General features: G+C 47.8%; 1 protein-coding gene across 2 annotated transcripts; it reads right to left on the reverse strand.

Annotated features, from left to right (window-relative positions):
- Positions 1 to 572: 572 nt before the first annotated feature.
- Positions 573 to 19,047, reverse strand: slc6a7 (solute carrier family 6 member 7). Of its 2 annotated transcripts, none has more exons than XM_035434100.1 (15): positions 18,229 to 19,047; positions 15,401 to 15,626; positions 10,941 to 11,072; positions 10,227 to 10,375; positions 9,957 to 10,015; positions 9,502 to 9,640; positions 8,751 to 8,885; positions 8,468 to 8,571; positions 8,164 to 8,288; positions 7,097 to 7,209; positions 6,787 to 6,924; positions 5,360 to 5,459; positions 4,860 to 4,978; positions 4,212 to 4,385; positions 573 to 3,923 (listed from the first exon to the last, which is right to left on the reverse strand). In XM_035434100.1, the coding sequence occupies exons 1-15, from the start codon at positions 18,364 to 18,366 to the stop codon at positions 3,753 to 3,755; spliced, it is 2,022 nt and encodes a 673-aa protein (XP_035289991.1). In that variant the 5' UTR covers positions 18,367 to 19,047; the 3' UTR covers positions 573 to 3,752. The 2 variants fall into 2 exon arrangements, with proteins under 2 accessions (XP_035289991.1, XP_035289990.1); XM_035434099.1 differs by having other exon boundaries at positions 9,957 to 10,018.
- Between the last annotated feature and the right edge of the window lie 2,611 nt (positions 19,048 to 21,658).

The following is a 21,658-nucleotide window of genomic DNA, read 5'->3' on the forward strand; positions in this document are numbered from 1 at the left end:
GACGCTGACTCATGTCTGACCGAGCTTCGGTCATGAGCACAAATAGCTCTCTAAAAGCTGTACAGCGGGCTGCACAAACTGAATACTAATTTAAATCGGGAATCGTATCTGACACGGCTCTCTGCTCACCAGCTCTGCTGAACATGTCAGGAAAGAGCTTCTGACCCTGTGGCTTTTAAGAGCACTGGAGTTCCCAAGCAAGCCTTGATCACTGTTAAATTTGTGTACTTCACATTTTTTGTGTGGTTTTTCCACTGATTGTAGATGTGGGGAAGCATTGCCCAGTGCTCTCCTTTAACAGATTTTTAAATTCCCACGTCAAAAATGAATCTCTCTACCTCACACAATTAGTGTAATGTGTGCCTGGATGCATTTCCAAATACACCCTTAAAAGAAAATGTGTAGGAATTTCTTGGAAATACTTCACGTGTGTTTTCAACCCAGGTCTGTTTCCTCAGTTGTGCGTGTGATCTGAAACAGGTGCAGATTCATTCAGAGGAAGAAGAATCTTCACATTTGAGAGAAGCGGTAAGTTCTTCTCTTAATTCCATAGTATCAGAAAGACAGTAGTCCGTACAGTACAGTGTTTTTTATTGCGTACATTTACATAACATTTCCAAGATAATGGATGTCAGGCTAGTCCTGGAGAGCTGCAGTGTCTGCGGGTTTTCATGGTTGACTTCCAATCAGCAGCCAGTTAAGGGCTCAAAAAAAAACAAGGTGTGCGAACTCGTTAGCCAATAAGAGGCTTTGATGAGTAGCTTCTTTGGAATGTTTTTTTATTTTTTTTTATTTTTTATATTAAAATTCTTAGTCAGTGTTCTAGAACACGGTTACATTCAGTTGCCAGTAGTGATTGTGACATCAGCATTAGAATGTTCATCCAAGAACATTCTGATCGCATATTTGTGACCTCACGCCCTGAAGGGTCAAATGTATCACTGAAGTGGCGAAACGCACAGAAACCCAGCTCACTGCAGCCAGACACACAAGCAAAGAGGGCCACACCCATTAATGTCACACTTACTGTGACATCAGGTCAGGCTGAAGACGACGCAAAAGCACGTCTGCATTTGGAGATATTCCCAGTTCATAGAATGAATATAAAAATAAAATGTGTGATTTCTGACAGCGGCCCACCGCCCCTCCCCCCCACTTCTCACCGGAACCCTATCCCCTACCGCAGAGAGTACTCGTGGATTTCCGAGCAAATAAGAAAAAAGACAGCTCTATATTCTCCAGAAACAAAGTAAAAAGAAACTTGAATGCTCGAGACAAATAAGACCTGCATATTACGTTCCCCGTACCATTTCCTGGAAGCTGGGCACTTGATACATTATACGCATTATAAATTAAACATACAAATTATAAAATTACATAAATTATCAATCATTTGTAGGACATGCCATGCAATTATTGCTATCAAAATATATCATTTAGATTTGTTACACAAGTTTATATTTTAAAAAAATGAAAGTTATGCTTACAGAAATGAAACAGCAGACAGAGGATATTTTACATAAAGGTTTGCACACTTCCTTTACGATAGCATAATTACATGGTAAATTTCCCCCTTTGTGCCAAACAAAGTATAAGTGTACACACACACACACACACAGTCTCACGCACACACACACACACACACAGTCTCACGCACACACACAGTCTCACACACACACACACTCTAATGCTGCACAGGCGATACCCACAGGGTTAATTTGACTGTCTTATTTAGGTTTTTTTAGGGGACACTCAGCATACAAACACCCTTCATACACAGCTTCACACGGTAAAAACCAGCATGTGGTATTACCCCTCATTAATATTTTGAATTGTTTCAAAATCTTTTTTTACTCTATCAGTATTCAAAATGCCAAATTTATGACATTGAAAAAGTAAGCAGCTTTGGAACACGAGCTAGAATATATATAACTCAGTGTTGCTACTAAGGCAATGTTAGATTCCTACCCTACAATATATACAACCTGTGTGTTTTTCCAGGGCAAGAGTCTCAGCTTAAGTTTGAGTTTGCCACAGGAACCCTGCAGAAGTCCATAATCCTGCTGAATGAGTGTCATTTCACTGTGAAAATAACAACCGGGCGTAACAGTCAGTCATGAGAAGGCTTTGGTGTTAGGGACGGTGTTAGGGACTGGGGGGAGGTGTGGACGGTTTGGGAACCTCCTTCTCAAACCAAGATCTCTAGCACCAGGAATGTGCCTGTGCCTTGTGTCTATTTGTGAATTTAAAATATCTTCCTCTTCCTATTCCTTTTAAAACTTGCTCCATCCCACCTGTGCACTCCCTCTCGCCCCCTATAGGCAGCTATGCTTCACTGCAGCTAAACAGCCCTCAATTCAGAATATCTGATATCAATTTACCTCTAATTAGCCAGGTAGGTCACAAGAGAACCCAGTTCTCATTCGCAGTAGTGAGCAGAGAATGCAAGGGATTGTGCGGCCAATCAGAATTAAGGAAGCAATTCAGCTGCTAGTCATTGAAAGAGTTTAGTAGCAACACCACTGACTCACAAACCAGTCCAGAAAAGAAACCAATGCTTTCCATAAAAATGGAAGTATAGTTTGTGGATAAGAGCACTTTTAAAATGGTTCAAATGTAAAGAATAAACTGTGACTGAATGGGACCCAGATCGTTGTCTTCCCACACATTAAAATGGCGGTCATTTCCAGCCACACAGTTTCGCTCTGTGTTATTAGAGCTTTTTCAGTTGTGGAGCAGAGGAGCAGGTCTTCTACTCCATTTTATAGCGTGTTCCATGTGATTGACACACGCCTGTGAGGTCAGAAGGGACGATTTCACCCGTGTGAGGAAGGTAACATGGCTGGACCTAGACTGTGTGGGACCTTACCTGTTGGCATGACGGCAGACAGGTTGTGGGTGAGTAAACAGGTCACAGGTAAGTAAGCAGGTTGGAGGTGAGTAAGCAGGTCCCAGGTAAGTAAACAGTTTGGAGGTGAGTAAACAGGTCCCAGGTAAGTAAACAGGTTGGAGGTGAGTAAGCAGGTCCCAGGTAAGTAAGCAGGTTTCAGGTAAGTAAACAGTTTGGAGGTGAGTAAACAGGTCCCAGGTAAGTAAACAGGTTGGAGGTGAGTAAACAGGTCGCAGGTGAGTAAGCAGGTCCCAGGTAAGTGAGCAGGTCTCAGGTAAGTAAACAGGTCGCAGGTAAGTTTGCAGGTCCCAGGTAAATGAACAGGTCTCAGGTAAGTAAACAGGTTGCAAGAGATTAAAAAGGTCAGGGTTCAGAGAAGAATCCCCAATGCTCACACACAACCTCCATCTCCACCCACTGGTCATCTGAGGGAGGGGCCTCACGGGTCCTTCCTTCCTATTGGATGTTTCCTTTCCTGTTGGACTTTTGTTTCCTATTCCTATTGGACGTTTGCTGGAGCCGGTACCATAGTCCGGCCAATGAGACCACATGTTGTTGAAACCACAAGAGTACTTTTTAGGCCGGCTGAAATCGTAAGCTGCCTGTAACCAGCCAGACGTTTAAACACTTAAATGGACAGGAGATCCCCCAGATGAACCAGAACCTGGTCACCGTGGGAATCCACCGTAAAGACGACATGATTAAAATGCATAATATCTTCAGCATTACGGAAGAGTCTTCAAGAAATGGACGAGATTGTGAGGTAGGAACTCGGCCGTTCGTACACTCCAGGTTCCATTTTTTTCCCCCCGCCCCCTGCACGTCTGACCTCCCGCCACTGGGGGCAGTGTTCCAGTGGGGCTCACGCCTGGCTTGAGCTCTCCCACGACATGGAGGTGAAGTCCATGTCCGTGAGGTTGACGGTGAAGGGCGCCTCCACCCTCTCCGGCTCCACCCGCTCAGCGCCGCCAGCCTGACTGTTCAGGTTGTTGACTCGCCAGGAGTTCAAAGGTCGAATGGCCTTTCTGAAACGCTGTGGAAAGAGAAGACTGAGCGTGAGATGCCGATTCTCTTCCAGCTAGCAGCTACAACTTCCTGGATTAAACCTTAGTTTAAGTCAAACCAGCGGTAAATGGGACGGCATTAGAAAATGTATTAATTTTGCTCTACGATGTTTCAGCTTTCCAAAGCAATACAGCTCCTTCCCCGTGACCTCTGACCTCCTTCGGAAGCCGCCTGATACCGTTTGCCCCGTAGAGGGCAGTAAAGAGGAGGTGCAGAGTGGTTTTGTGGGGGTGGGGGGGGGCATGACTTTACTCACGTCTCTGAGCGTGCCCGACTCCTTGGCGATGGCGACGATGGCCCAGATGGGGATCTGCAGACAGCAGGTGGCGCCCATGCACACGCCCAGCGCTTTGCCCCAGCGCGGGAAGACGTACGACCCATAATGCAGCGAGGTGTTGTACATCTCAATGAAGATGTACGTCAGGATGAACTGAAACCAAACCGGTCAAACAGTCAAACGGTTAAACTGGGTTAACAACTCGAGAGGTTGCGGGTTCCAGTCCTGCCCGGGGCGCTGTCATTTATTTAGCTTCCAGGTCAGAGGTCATGAAAGCTGCGACTACTCAAGACTCTCTATTGTCATAAGACCACAAAAATCTATACCAAACATTGAAAACTGCACTGCCACAGAATGTAAAAATTCTTGGTTTTGATAATCAAAACTCACCAGACAAACCAGATTGAATTAGAATAGGCTCAATATAGACGATGATGTGTACGCATCCTTGTGAAAAACAAGGAAGTAACCTGTGCGTGCAAATAAAGAATGCTGCTTAGTTCCTGTTTGTCGCCAACGCACGGGCATTTCACAGGCTGCCTTAACCCTGTTCAGCCTGAAACAAACGAGGAAGTCACACCGTATGTAGTAAACAGGATCCCACGATTCATCATCGTCTGAACTCACCAATAAGAGGCAGGGGGTGCAGAATACCCAGCATGCTTTGAAGTAGAGCAGGACTTTGGTACACCAGGGTGGACAACGGCAGATCATGTCAATGATGTCTTGACAGAATTGGTTTATACCTACAGACAGATGGACAGACAGACACAGACAATCAGACAGGCATGCACGCACACACACACACACACACAAATAAAAACAACTTCCTTTTCTTCAGTATTGCATTGTGTGAGAACGGACCATCCTTGGGTTAAAGGTCACAGGTTCAGAAGCTAGATAGAGTCATGCAAGTGTATACATGAGTGAGTCGTTCAATCTAATAACAAACAATACAGGCATGGATTAATAATAAATACAATATTTATGTCACTGAATGATAAATTTAATACTGCGCAGATTATCTTTGAAATTGAGGGGGGAGATGCAAGCTGGACCGAGCTGTGTCGAGCCAGGCCGAGCCAGGCCAGGCCAGGCCGAGCCAGGCCAGGCCAGGCCGAACTCACCGTAGAAGAAGGAGATCCCCAGGCACATGAAGAGCGTGATGATGATGAGGCCAAAGCTGGTGCTGAACGAGTCGATCAGGGTGAACCAGTAGATTCCTCCCTGAGGAGTGGCATGGCAGAGTCAGATCAGCACAGACAGACATCACGCCATCAGCACAGACAAGAGACATCACGCCATCAGCACAGACAGACACCACGCCATCAGCACAGACAGACATCACACCATCAGCACAGACAGACATCACGCCATCAGCACAGACAAGAGACATCACGCCATCAGCACAGACAGACATCACGCCATCAGCACAGACAGACATCACGCCATCAGCACAGACAAGAGACATCACGCCATCAGCACAGACAGACATCACGCCATCAGCACAGACAGACATCACGCCATCAGCACAGACAGACATCACGCCATCAGCACAGACAAGAGACATCACACCATCAGCACAGACAAGAGACATTAGGCTCTCAGTACAAACATTACTATACGCTGTCAGTACAGACATTACTGTACACTATCAGCACAGACAAGAGACATCACGCCATCAGAACAGACTAAAGTAAATTTATTAAAAAGGAAATTTGGTAAAATCTACACAGGCCATGTTTTTCGTGATAATGGGTTGAATGCTTTGAAAATTAAAACATGTCTTTCTGAGCTGTATTTAATGACTTGTGATCTGCTAACATGAACGGCTCTCCTGACTGAATCCTAAATGGGGCAGGAAAACGCCAAAAAGTACTGAGAGCTGGACAGAAACATTTTCGGTTTTTTGTCTTTTCACAGGATATGTTGACGATACTGGAAAAGGTGAAAATGATCAGTGTTATCCTTTAAGAGCTAAGGGGTGTTGTTTGTAACAGAACTCCTCAGAGCACAATGCACCTGGACAACTAATCCCATGAGCCTCCTGGGCAGAGCTCTGTGCCCCTGCTGCGGTTACCACGAACCCGATCGCAGCCATCGGGGGGGTGGGGGGGGGGGTGGGGGGGGTGAGGGGGTGAGGGGGTCAGAAACCCTTTCCCTAACCTCAGTGTGTGTCCTCAGGCACTACTGCAGAACAGTGGAGAGGGGAGGGGAGAGGTTTGTCCATTCAAGCAGGAGCTGGGTATAAATGTCTAAAGTGTCCCAGTGGGACAGTGCTGATCTGAGGTCAGTTTGCCTTTCGGCTCATAACGGGTAAGGCTGGGTTACAGACAGGGGAAACTGATCCTAGATCAGTTTTAGGAGAAAAAGCATTTTTTCCTCAATTCCTCACACCTCACCATTTGAAGCAGGACTTTACCTCAGACAAACACACATGCGTACAGAAACATAAACTCTAACATGTACACACACACACACACGTGTCTACACAGCCCTGTCTCACACACACACACACTCACTCACACACACACACACGCACGCACACACTCACGTCGGTGATGAGCAGCAGGCCCATCAGGTAGAAGCCGAAGCAGAGCGCTCCGAGGAAGAGGGACTTGGCCTTCATGTTCCTCCTGAGCTGGGGAAACTCATCCAGCACCGCCGTGGTGATGCCCTCCATGTTACCAAACTACAGGGAGGAGGGGGGGGAGAGAGGGAGGGAGGTGGAGAGGGAGGGGGAAGAGAGAGGGGGAGCAGAGACGGTTTAAAATTTGAATTGAAGAGTTTTGAATATGAATTTGAGCTGCGGGTTGGGGAGACGGGAGACTCAGGGAAGGAGAGGCGACGAGCTCGTGATTTACCAGCGTGTCCACGCCCAGCATGAACATCATGAGGAAGAAGAGGATGGACCAGAACACAGAGCCCGGCAGGAGGGCAAGGGCCTCAGGATAAGCCACGAACGCCAGGCCTGGACCTGTGAGGGGAGGGGGGGTGGGGGTGGGGGTGGGGGGAGCGCACAAACAAATAACATGCTTTAAACACAGAGCTCTGTGTTCACAGTAAACAAGCCCACGGGGGAACAAGCACTCTCCAGCCCGCCGTGCGTCTGTGTTCAGCATGGCCTCAGGCTAATCTGGTAGCCATCACGCTCCCTCTCTTAGGGATTTCACACTCCATGCCAGGAGGGCAGCACTTTGTCCAGGTTTTTATGGTTTTCCTTTCAATCAGGAGCCAGTTTAGGCCTGAGAAGCAGGGTGCGCGGTCTCTTTAGCCAATCAGGGACTTAAATTTAGCTGTTAAGCGCTGAAACTGAAAAACTGCAGCCACAGTGGCCCCCCGGGGCTGGAGCTGAACCTGCAGCCACAGTGGCCCCCCGGGGCTGGAGTTAAACCTGCAGCCACAGTGGCCCCCCCGGGCTGGAGCTGAACCTGCAGCCACAGTGGCCCTCCAGGACTGGAGCTGAACCTGCAGCCACAGTGGCCCTCCAGGACTGGAGCTGAACCTGCAGCCACAGTGGCCCTCCAGGACTGGAGTTAAACCTGCAGCCACTGCGGCCCTCCAGGACTGGAGCTGAACCTGCAGCCACAGTGGCCCCCCCGGGCTGGAGTTAAACCTGTAGGCACTGCAGCCCTCCAGGACTGGAGTTGAACCTGCAGCCACAGTAGGCCCTCCAGGACTGGAGCTGAACCTGCAGCCACAGTGGCCCTCCAGGACTGGAGCTGAACCTGCAGCCACAGTAGGCCCTCCAGGACTGGAGTTAAACCTGCAGGCACTGCAGCCCTCCAGGACTGGAGTTGAACCTGCAGCCACAGTAGGCCCTCCCGGACTGGAGTTTGAGATCCCCGTAATAGAACCAGTCATTTCTTCCTGTCTACCGCAGGAAGCACAACTGCAAGGGAAATGCGATTAATTATCGATGAAGCGCTACCTGTGTCGGCCACCTCCCCCACCGGCACGTTCTTCCTCCAGGCCATGTGACCCAGGACGGAGAATATGGCAAAGCCGGCGAAGAAACTGGTGCAGCAGTTGCCGACGGTGATGACGATCGTGTCCCTGAAACAGAGCCCTCGTCAAGCGGCAGCCAACACGCAGCGAGCGCCTTTGAACAGAATTGTCACCACTAAACGCCTTCAGATCTTGAAAGGCGCTATATAATTGCACTCCATTATTATTACAGCCAGTATTTAAAGGGCATTTTTAGTACTGCTGTCGGGATAGAGGCTGGGGCAGACCTGATGACGTTGTTGTCAAACTTGTTGTAGGAAGCCATGGAGAGCAGGCCCCCAACTCCGATTCCCAAAGAGTAGAATATCTGTGAGGCAGCATCGTTCCACACCTGCCACGGAAGGAGGGGGTCAGAGGTCAAACACTGCTTCATTCTATTGGTGGGGCAAGGAAGCCTTTATGACATCATCTCAGAAGCTGAAAATCTGGCTGATTTGAACCAATCAAAGTGCCTTCCTGTGCTATGTAGGATCAGGATTGGGTACCCCCACTAAGGGGGGCGTACGGTACCTGTGCACTGGCCAGGCGTTTCCAGTCAGGGGTGAGGTAGAAGGCCACGCCCTGCAGGGACCCCTCCAGCGTGGCCCCTCGGATGATCAGCACCACCAGCACGAAATAGGGGAACGTGGCTGTGACGTACACCACCTGGTGGTAAGGAGGAGGAATGACACCACAACGTGTCAGAAACACATCGAATAGATCTCACAGCCTCAGTCTCCGCGCTCATCAGAGTGAACACTAACAAACCCATCCTTCACAGGCACAGAACAATCTCCAGTGCACCATAAATATGCCCACGTGTATCAGTGTCTCTTCTGACATTGATAACATATTTTATTTCGATATGTTTCCAGAATATTCTGTTTCTGGAAGCGGATATGAAAGCGCCAGCACCAGGGCCGGCGGACCATCTGTCCCCTTCCCACAGAAAGCCGGCGAGAAGCTCACAGCCGCCGCTAACCGAAGCTTGCGCGTTATATAATAAAAAAATAACAGCGTAATACCTCCAGAAAAGAGTGTGAAAGGGAGTTCATCGTTAATGGAGTACATCCTTCTGCAGTAGCTTGGACGGGGTTCACAGAAAATGGGCGTGCTTTAGCGTCAAGGCACGCAGTGTTAGTGCTACACAGCGTTAATGAGTGTAACGCACCACCTGTGCTGTTCCCATGCTCCCATATAAACACACCACGTGTGCACGCTGATGCAGCAGTGCAATGCGAGGGGGCGATGTGGGGGGGGGGGGGGGTCGCTGCTCTCTCACCTTGCCGGAGCTGCGGATGCCCTTCAGCATGCAGAGGAAGATGATGATCCAGGCGGCCAGCAGGCAGATAGCCAGGGGCCACCGCACGGGGCCCGGGTCGTGCAGGCCCTCACTGTTCACCACGCCCAGGACACGCTCGCTGGGATACACACACACACAGAGACACACACACACGTACATATACACACACACAGACACGTACATACACACACACACACAGACACACACACGTACATATACACACACACAGACACGTACATACACACACACACACACAGACACGTACATACACACACACATGCATACACACACACAGCCATTAATGCAACTCCCCAGTTATGTCTCTCAAGCACGGGGCCCCCACAGGCAGTATGGGGACACACACGTCTAACAGAACTGACATAATTCTTTATGTAGAAGGACTGTAGGAGCACGTAGGCGAGAGAAGCGCTTACTTCCAGAACACCTCTGTGGGGCTCAGAGTCCTGTGGCTAGACCCGTTTACTGTGTTGTTTTGCTGAGAGAGAGAGAGGGAGCAAGAGAGAGGGGGAGCAAGAGAGAGAGGGGGGGGCATGATCAAAAAAAGTTAGGGAACCAGTTGGATTAAGGTGTTCCAAATACATATCTGAGGGGGGTTTGTGGTTTGGAGGAGTGGTGCCATTAGGGTTTGGGTCAGGGTTAGGTTTGGGGGGGTGGGGTTAGGTTTGGGGGGGGCGGTGTCGTACCCCACAGAGCTTGAAGTTGGCCTCGGCCTCACAGGACCAAGGCAGGGGGCTCTGGAAGGAACTGCCCAGGTAGTAGAAGGTCCAGGCGATGATGATGTTGTAGTAGAGGCAGACCAGGGTGGAGACACACAGCATCCCGATCCCTATACCTGAGAGGGGGGAGGGGGCAAAGGTCAGCTGCATTTGGGGGGGAGAGGGGGGCAGTGCAGCACAGCAAGTTAGGGTACTGGGCTGGGAACCCAGGAGGTTGTAGGTCCAGACTCTTTTGGGGTTGCAGGTTCAGTACAATAGGTGCGCGCATGTGTGCACGTGTGTGTGTGTGTGTGTGTGTGTGTGTGTATAATTCTCTTCTGTTCACCTGTTAATCCTGCACTACTCCTCTCCTGCAAATCCATTAATGATAGATTGCTCCACACTGCTCCACCCCAGTACATCTGTTACCTCTCCTCTTCTCCACAATCCAATGACATGCAGGTTAACTTGCATGGGGTAATTAGCATGACATTGCTGTACAAATGCATGCGTGCTCAGTCAACCTACCCCGCATAAATAAAATAATAACAATAATAATAATAATAACCCCTGCACATCTGTTAGTCCTCCTGTCCTGTATAGTGCAAGCATTAGGGGATCCTTGGGATTTTAAGAGTCATATTTATGGGTGGATATTTTGGGTGGATTGTCAGGGGTCAGGGGTCAGGGGTCAGGGGTCACCTTTGAGCAGAGGGCAACACTTCCAGACGGTGATGGGCCCCGCGGCCCCGTACTGCCCCAGGCTCAGCTCCATGAGGAAGAGGGGCACGCCCGTGAAGAAGAGCATGATGAAGTACGGGATGAGGAAGACTCCTGTCGAGGAAGAACAGAAGAAAGCAGGGGTCAAACGGCACCTGCAGCCCAGCTCTGAGGTGAAGAGTTGACACTGTGGAGTTCATTTTTTTAAATTGTTAGAAATCTCCTGTGTGAAAACCTCATAGTGCACATCAACAAGGCGGTCTGGAAATTAAATGACTGTCAGCGTTTGTTTTCTGAAAATGTTTTGCAACCATTTTGCTGGCTAATGACGTTTTTAAAAAAATCTGCACTGGGTTTCAGATGCTATGTGCCAGGGGAACTCTCCCCAGACTGTATGCATTACAGCAGCTGCTCGGTCCTTATCAGTCTGCGAAACCACAAACAGTTTCAACACGTTCCATAACAACCAAAAAACACCAGTGCTTTTCTCTCACCTAAGGTGATCGACAGCACACTAAAAACCCCAACAAGTTCAAAACAGGAAGATGACTAAAAACAATCAATATAAGTGATGTTTGCTAAAAAACTGGCTGGCTGGCTTTTTTTCCCCCACCAGGAAGCGGCCCTCCTTTTGTCCTGGTGCCGGCACTGTGAAGTTCAAATTCCAACCAGGAATGTTGACAGCGCTCCAGGCTCCGGTTACAGGCGCGGGCGGAATCCTGGGGAAGCTTTGTATTCCGGAACGGAGCGCCGGCGTGTGTCCGACCGTGCGAACGAGGAGCCGCAGATTCCCTACGCACACCAGACGCCCAACTCAACCGCGCTCCTCCTCCTCCTCTCCTCCTCCTCTCCTCCTCCTCCCCGCTCCGTCTCGTAACTACGGGAGCTTACGGTGTGGTGTCACGCTTCCGAACGTCCGCACTGAATTTTTTCCGAAGACGCGTCAAAGTGAAGCGGACGGGAGAGGGACCTTTCGATCACAGAGCTGAACATCTGGTTAGTCTAAAGAACCCCCTCCCTCCCCCCCCCCCCGTTTCTCCCACAGACGCTAACCCAGCCGCATTAAGGCCTGTGCGGACACGCTTTCCGGTGAATTCCGCTGGCGGCGTTCCCGCGACGTTCCCGCACACAAAATCCTCCCTTGGATGTGCCCCCCCCCCCCCACACACACACAGAACAAACATTTAATCTGGTGCCACGGTAACAGAACCCATGGCAACCCATAGGCAGGGATTCTAGGAAATTCCTAACACGCTGGGTGCCTCCTGCTCGTAGGGTCAAAGCTGCCTTTGGGCTCGTGCTGGTGAAACAGGGCAGGCCCAGAAGGGCGGTGTCGTGTTGCGGAACAGACGGGCTGGGACAGGCGAACTTCAGCCACGCCCTGCAGGAACAGGCTACGCTCGACAGAGATGGACAGCAGCCACATAGACTACACCATGCCAAAATCACACCCTAATAATGCACATTACCAACACCCTGACCCTAATGCACATTACTAACACACTGACCCTAATGCACATTACCAACACTGACCCTAATGCACATTACCAACACTGACCCTAATGCACATTACCAACACCCTGACCCTAATGCACATTACCTACACTGACCCTAATGCACATTACCAACACTGACCCTAATGCACATTACCAACACACTGACCCTAATGCACATTACCAACACACTGACCCTAATCCACATTACCAACACTGACCCTAATGCACATTACCAACACACTGACCCTAATGCACATTACCTACACTGACCCTAATGCACATTACCAACACCCTGACCCTAATGCACATTACCAACACACTGACCCTAATGCACATTACCAACACACTGACCCTAATGCACATTACCAACCCTGACCCTAATGCACATTACCAACACACTGACCCTAATGCACATTACCAGCACCCTGACCCTAATGCACATTACCAACACCCTGACCCTAATCCACATTACCAACACACTCACCCTAATGCACATTACCTACACTGACCCTAATGCACATTACCAACACCCTGACCCTAATGCACATTACCAACACCCTGACCCTAATCCACATTACCAACACACTCACCCTAATGCACATTACCAACACTGACCCTAATGCACATTACCAACACTGACCCTAATGCACATTACCTACACTGACCCTAATGCACATTACCAACACTGACCCTAATGCACATTACCAACACCCTGACCCTAATGCACATTACCAACACTGACCCTAATGCACATTACCAACACACTCACCCTAATCCACATTACCAATACACTCACCCTAATTCACATTACCAACACCCTGAACTCTAATCCACATTACCAATAGACTAACCCTAATGCACATTACCTACACTGACCCTAATCCACATTACCAACACACTGACCCTAATGCACATTACCTACACTGACCCTAATGCACATTACCTACACTGACCCTAATGCACATTACCAACACTGACACTAATGCACATTACCAACACCCTGACCCTAATGCACATTACCAACACCCTGACCCTAATGCACATTACCTACACTGACCCTAATGCACATTACCTACACTGACCCTAATGCACATTACCAACACTGACCCTAATGCACATTACCTACACTGACCCTAATCCACATTACCAACACACTGACCCTAATGCACATTACCAACACTGACCCTAATGCACATTACCTACACTGACCCTAATGCACATTACCAACACTGACCCTAATGCACATTACCAACACTGACACTAATGCACATTACCAACACTCACCCTAATGCACATTACCAACACTGACTCTAATGCACATTACCAGCACACTGACTCTAATGCACATTACCAACATTCACTCTAGTGTGCATTCCTCCCAAGTCTCCATGCAGAAAATATTTGCCAAAGAATAGCATCAGTAATGATTGTTGAATTATTCGGTGTTTGTGTGATCTTGTTCAGGTAGGTATGCACTGCTCTCCACAGAACAAAGAAAGTGCCAGAGGTGCATTGAAGCCAATGTGACAGGTATGAAAATGATCCCTTCAGGGGCTGTGAAGTTTTTTCAGTTGGTGGGGGGGGGGGGATATGTTTTATAGGGGCGGGAGTAGGCGGTTACTTCCGCGGTGTGAGCTTGCGACGCCGTCAGACGCCACCGCCACTGTCGCAGGCCGAGCGCCGGAAGAGTCACACCCTGAGAAAAGGCCGCCGTCACCACGGCAACCGACGGTCGTCATCAGAGACAAAGGCATCCTTTCGGGCGCCGTCCGGGTGGAGTTTCCTTCCCTTCAAACGCGCCGTTGCTACGCCGCTAAGCACCGCTGACGGCAAACACCGCGGTAACAGCGACGGGCCGCCCCGAGGCACAGCCGGGATTTAAACCCGCAGCCTCACACCGAGCCCGGTTTAATTCAGTCTGAAAATACGAAATGTGGCAGTTGGTCTCCTGCAGACCTGCTTCAAATACGCGTTTGTTTTGGATTCAAACACTTTTCTGTGCTCTGTTGATCCTGCCTGGCGTACCTGAGCCGGCCAATATGACCAGAAGGCGGGGTTTGCACTTTTTGAGAGTATTTCATTGGTTCCAATACACCAGACAAGATCAGGAAAGCGTAGAAAAATATTTGAATCCAAAACAAATACAGTACGTATTTGACCCAGGTCTGGTCTCCTGCGTCGCCGCGTAGCGACGGCGGGCTCGCGCACGGCAACGCCGACTTGGCCGGACGTCCCTGCGTTCGCTTCTCTCAGCTCGACCCCACAAACGCCTGACGACGCTTTGCATCGTGCAAATTCCCTCCACGCTCCTGGCAGGATTACACAACCAAAGTCACGTCTGTAGCCTCCAGGTATCAGGCTGTCATCCCTGAGTCTCTCTGTGCATCAGCTCAGCGCGCACGGCCACCTCTGACATCATCAGATCATCCCCCATAAGCCCTCACCCTACGTTCTGCACATGCATATTATATATCATTTTTAATAATAATGAGAACAGACTACTCAGCCGGTCTTTGAAACAAGATGTGTGTGTGTGTGTGTGAGGACTCTTTAACGACTTATGTTAATCACTCAAATGCAGAAACGTGCCAAAAAGACAGCAGACACTGTGGTTGGACACCAACAGCTAGCATGGGTAGAGTCTGACACCCAGAGTTATTCATTACAGTACATTTACATCACCGGTATTTAGCAGAGCAATTTACACAGCTTATTGCATCCACTGGATATGAAGCCATTCAAGCAAAGTACAACAGCAGTGTCCTACCTGGGAATTGAACCTGCAACCTTAAAGCTACAAGTCCAGTTCCCTTACCATTATGCTACACTGCTGCCCAAATCCAGCATCAGGCATTTAAACAAAGCAGCTCCACAGTGGATGAATGTCCAGGTGTATCATTGGCAGGTGTGCTGCTGAGCGAGAGCGGGGCCGGACCGCCTACTCACCTCCTCCGTTGCGGTAGCACAGGTAAGGGAACCTCCACACGTTGCCCAGGCCGACGCAGTACCCGATGCAGGAGAGCAGGAACTCGTACTTGCCCCCCCATTGCTCCCGGGGCGGGTGGGGGCTCGGGGTGAAGGTCGGGGACGGGGGGCGGGAGTCGAAAGGCGGCTGGGAGGCGGGGTCGACGACGTCGCGGGACAGCGTCCGCCCGTTCAGCTGGACCGGCGGCTGAAAGGAGCCGAAACACGCAAGGATGGGCGGTGACATCATCGGCCGAGCGGGACACCCCCAGCTCCGTTCCCCTTCCTAGGAGCGTCGCGGCACACGCGTGTTCCCCCCCCCGATCCGAAAAGCTTATCGAAAGAGCCTGCTGGCGACCAGCGACGGCCGGTGAACGCTCCCTGCCCAAAAACTTCTGAGGCTTAAGCCTCTGAACGAGGAGGAGGAAATACTGACGTTCTTCTTTCGCACGCAGAAGAGGAAGTAAATTTAGCCCCGTGCTTGCTCTGACAGACCGTCTTTCTTGGCCTTAAAAAGGAAGTTGTAAACACAGGAAATTGAGCAGCAAGGGCTGGGGGGGGGGGGGGGGGTTGGTGACCATTATTAAGAATTGGGGGGGGGGGGGGGGGGGGCCTTAAGGTCAATGGGAACGCTTCTAAAAACATTGTTAGGGACACGCCCTTTTGAATGAAGTCTGAGTTCCTCTATTCACTCCCTCCCTCCCCCGCCATCGCTCCGCCCCCCCCCCCCCCCCCCCCCCCCCCCCCCACCACCCGCCCGCCGCCCAATCACTCAGCAGCCAAACCATTTCATCTGGAGAGCAAACAGAGCCAAGCAAAGGGTGTGCCAATGCAGCCAACAACCGATCAATCAATGTCTGAAACACTAGTTCAGGGGTGGTAAAGTTCAAAAGTGACAGTTGCAAGCCTGACAGTTGTAGTAGGCCTACATGTAGTCTCCCTGGTTTGGCTTGGCATAAATTGGGTCAGAACAATATTCACTGCGTGAACTGAACTGTGTTCTTAGCTATAAATAGCTGGACGAAATGAGCACTGTACCTTGTTGAACCTGTGTTTTGTAGTTGTCCAATGGCCATGAAATGCACTTTTGTACGTCGCTTTGGATAAAAGCGTCTGCTAAATAAATGCAACGTAATGTCATGGTATGTATGCTGTAAGCCTTATATTGTATTAATGTAATTTTTTGTAAACACTAATTCTCTGTGTACGAAAATAGTGAGCGAAAAAAACTAAAAACACAAGAGCATTCCGTCGCGAGAGAGCTTTAGCGGTTCTTTAACGGGCCGAAGCGGTCCGTGGTGTGTTTGGATCCGTCCCCTCAGAAGGAAAGGTGGCGACCGCTCGTCATTACTCGACAGTACCGCTCGACCATTCATCCTCAACCCACATCAAAGGTTCTCTTCCCTACACAGAATTTTTTTTATTATTTGTCATATTATTTATGTATTATTATCATCATTATTACATTGCATTACTGTTTATTTGGCAGACACTTTTATCCAAAGCCACGCACAGTAAGTGCACACCGAAGGTCATTGGAAGAAGAACTACAGAACACTGGTCAAATAAGGTCCAATACTAATAAAGTATCAGTCATCCATAGCCATGAACATCAAGTGGAGTTCACACAGTGAGCACAGGCTCGGTCAGTAAAGTTACGGCAAGTCATAAACTGGAAGTTACAAACATATTGCGTTTTGGCGCTTCCACATTATGGTGTCCGCCACACAGCCAATGCAGGAAGGATAACGACATACCAATCAGGAACAATCTAATCGGCTTGGACTGGGGGGGGTGGGGTGGGGATGGGGGGGGTTATTTTGGCCTGCACAATGGTGTTGTAACGCCTCGACAAACCACAATCTATGCACGTACTTATTAATGTAATCTAATTAAGTGTAATCTTGCCCCATCCCAAATGATCGTTGTTCACAAGTGATAAAGTTGACCACTGTGGAAGAAACAAATGAACTGAGTCTTATGGGGGGAGAAATTATCTGATGTACAGTAGCCTATGTTGACAGATTAAATTAGATATTCACATAACTCTACTGTATTTAGTTCTAAAGGTCTTCCCTCAAAAGTAGCCTACTGTAGGCTATAGAGGCCTAATTAGGTAAACTTAATAACAACGAATGGTACAATTTGGAATATTTCAGATGAACTGTACAAAACATTATATGTTGTAAAAAATATAATGTACTTTTTAGGCACTTTCTCATACCTTTTTTCTGAGAGTGTAGCCCTAGGTAAACCTGCTACCTACGACTTCAGTGTATGTTTTAAAAAAACATTTTAGACCTTGTTATTTCAATGTGGGTATAACAATAGAATGTTTTGAATACAGTGACGCGTTAATATCATTGTTCTTCGTCATCGCCATTGTATGACGGTTCCTATTTCCCCTTCCAACGCTCGTGCCCATCTGTTAAAAGTCACAGCCCCTTCGTGTCGGGAAAGTGATTTGCGTGTACTATTAGCACATTAAAATGTGACAGGCTGAAATGGGAAAGAAAAATACCTCAAGGTAATAGGACAAACGAACAGATTCCCAATGTTGTACAGTGATGTGAAACTGAAATGCGCGCAAGTTTCCACTATGTTTGACTGCATGGATGGAATGAAGGTGGACAAATTGCATTCGGCTACTATATATAGGCTACCTATTGTTAAAACAAATCGACTTAAAATTGTTTGAAAAAACAGGTCTATGAAAAAACACAAATAGCCTATATTATTACACGTTCATACGTTGTTTGTACTCGGAGATCGTCTGATTGCGAGTCTCCCGTCTGGTTCTCCTGACTTACCTCATTCTCTCCAGGGGTTGTTTTCTCTTCGGAGTGGTTTCTAGGTGCCGCTTTCTGTTCTCCGCCGTTCATCTCACCCAGGGACGGTTCAGCGGTCTTCTTCGGACGTTCGCCCCATTGCTCCGGTAAAGGTTTCATTGAACGCGCGGACTGTGTTTTAGAGCGCCGTTCACGGTTCCACTATCGATAATATCTAATCTATTTGTTAAATAAAAGAAATAATGAAGCGCTTCTTTAAAAAAAAAAGGAAGGTTTTAAAAGTTACAGTGAAGCGATACGGAGAATAGAGCAGGTGTCGTCATGCTTTGCCAGCAAGCAAGAACAGCTCGGGTTGGGGAACCTGTTTGATTGACGTTGCGTCCCAGGTTTACGCTCACCTGAAGGCAGGTAAACCACACCCCTAAAAAAAACGAATCGTCTTTGTGGAATTATGTGAAAGCGAAGGGAATTCAAATGCATGAAAGCTTTCGCGTTTTGTTTTTTTATACTTACGCCTGGAGAGGTCACACACGCTTAATCCCATTTCCGGAGTAGATCAGCATTTGAAAAAACTATTCGAGCAACGAAATGATTTTTGTCAACGAAACGTGATAGCCCACTGGTGGTGAAACTGATTCCCGGTCTTTGAAACGGACTGTTCGGGTAATTGATAATTCTGTCAACATTTCATCTGTGCGCTGGAATGTGTTTGCATTGGAGTTTCTTTAGTTTGAGTTGTCCTCGGTTCATTTCAGGTCTCGTTGTATCTCCGTATTACGACTGCTTTCGTCGCTATGACAACAAATAACAGGAAACCTCAATTGAAACCTCAATTGCAACAGCAGGATATTATATGCTACTGTTTTTTTTTTAGCTACAGATGCACAACCTTTCCTTGAACAGGCACAGGGCCAGCCGGCATGAGATGACAGGTCGCAGTGAATAATAGTCTGCTTTGAAATTAAGCCAATATACATTTTCTTTGAATCCTAGCTTCCATATGTTGTTGTTGTTTTTTCCCCAACAAAAAGTACAGTCCAATAATCTTTTTTTGTTTCAAAGGTGGGCTGGGCCTACCTAAATGTCGAGGCATGAAACATTAACCTTTCCTAATTTTCTGAATGCTTTGGATAGCCTAATATTTTGTTCTTTACGATGTCGCATACATTTCAAGCCAAACCTGAGGGCATCAACTTCAACAACTGTCTGTTCTTCTTGACTTTGAGCCATGAGCTTTGCTGTTGCCTGGTAGGCCATTTATTTCACATAGCCATTTTAAACATACTGTATTATTTTAAGGTTGTATTTGAAATACCTTTATCTATAAAGCCGGCTAAACTTTCTATATAGAGGCTATTATTGTGATACGTGTATTATTATTATTATTATTATTATTATTATATCTGTGCTATCGTTTGTCTACCCATTCCAATCACACCTTTAAAAGTGAAACCTTTGCCTTTATTTTTTAGTTTAAAAGTCAATTCCTTTGAACTGTTTTATTTTCTTTGATTTTAGATGTTTCAGTAAATGCGAAAAACATTACTGTGTTTTTACTTAGCGATTTTGTAATGTCTGATTGCCTAGAGTGATCTTGCTTTTGATCGCTCCTTCCACCAATAGTGCTCGTGTTTTAAGACACGGAGGCTGCACGTGACTGTGTGTTATGAGTTATGAGTTTTTTTTTGTTTTTTTACGATTGTGAGAATGGATTAGGGGGGAGGAGCCCAGAATTTGGGTTGTGTCAAGGTAGAGTACCTGCCTCAGGTGCACGCACAAGACACACTTTTGCAAAGTCATCTGAACAGGAATAAGCAATACTGGAGCTGGGGGGAAGTTATTCATATGACTATAAATAATCTCTGTCACCTTTTACCTTTTCTTTCAAAAACATGTATCATTGTACATTCTACTATTGCTACATTTACATGGTGATGTTTGTATGTTAAATAATGTTATAGTTAATAAAAACTTTTTAGCCACTCCTTTATGTATCAAATATCTTTTTGTTTTTTTCTTTTCTTGTGTAACTGGTTTAGGGACACAATAAAATCAGTCAGATTTCCTAGAAGGAAATTAAACTGGAGGACCACTGCTACTAACCTCCTTTTTCACCACGCACGCGTCATTTTTAAACTTTTTTTTTTTTTTTTTTGACGTTCTAGATCTAGACTACAATTTTAATTGGCGGCAGTACAGACTTTGTATACATATCTTGTGAAACCAACATAAAGTGTCCAGCTGGGGGCGACATAGCTCAGGAGGTAAGAGTGGTTGTCTAGTAGTCGGAGGTTTGCTGGTTCGATCCCCTGCCCCGGGCGTGTCAAAGCGTCCCTGAGCAAGACGCCTAACCCCTAATTGCTCCCAATGAGTTTATTGGTACCTTGCATGGCAGCCTTTCACCGTTGGTGTGTGAGTGTGTGTGTGTGAATGAGAGGCATCAATTGTAAAGCGCTTTGGATAAAAGCGCTATATGAATGCAGTCCATTTACCATTTAGCTGCAATATGCCTTGGCATAGATCCTACAAGTGTCTGGAACTCTACTGGAGGGATGGAACACCATTCTTCCAGAAGATATTTGGTGTTTTGATGATGGTGGTGGAGAGCGCTGTTTAACACGTCAGTCCAGAAGCTCCCATAGGTGTTCAGCTGGGTTGAGATCTGGTGACTGCGAAGGCCATGGCATATGATTCACATCATTATCATACTCATCAAACCATTCAGTGACTCCTTGTGCCCCGTGGTTGGGACATTGTCCTCCTGGAAGAGACCGCTACCATCAGGATGGAAATGTTTCATCATACAATAAAGGTGATCACTCAGAATAACTTTTTATTGATTTGCAGTGACCCTTCCCTCTAAGGGGACAAGTGGACCCAAACCATTCCAGGGAAATGTCCTCCACGGCATAACAGAGCCACTGGACCCCCTCACTGTGGGGGTCAAGCATTCAAGCCCGTACCGTTCTCTTGGTGGACGCCACACATGCACTCGCCCGCTTGTTGAGAATATGGTGATGGAAGACTCATCCTCCCATATCACTTTTTTCCACATCTCTGTAGACCAGTGCCTATGGTTTTTGTACCACTGAACTCTCAAATGTGCATTCAGCTTTGTAATGAGGGGTTTATCCACTGCAACCCTACTATAATATGTATGTACTTGTCGTTGGACTGTTCTTCCTGACACAGTGTTTCAAGTACGTGAGACATTCGCACACACACATATAATCTTTCCTTTTCTTTTTATAATTGGTTGCTGGCATCAAGTGATGCAAATGCACACGATGCGGTGGAAGACGGGTGTAATGGCGGCAGGCTGATGCAAATAGGTCTTTTGCAACGTCTTTTGCATATTCATATGCTGAAAGACGCAGCGTCTGGGCCGTTCTGTTTGTTTGCCTCGTTAAAAGGAGTTCCGCAGTCAAGAAGAGCTCCGGTGTGGGCCGAA

This window comes from Anguilla anguilla, chromosome 9 (genome assembly GCF_013347855.1).
Source record: "Anguilla anguilla isolate fAngAng1 chromosome 9, fAngAng1.pri, whole genome shotgun sequence".
Classification (NCBI taxonomy): domain Eukaryota; kingdom Metazoa; phylum Chordata; class Actinopteri; order Anguilliformes; family Anguillidae; genus Anguilla; species Anguilla anguilla.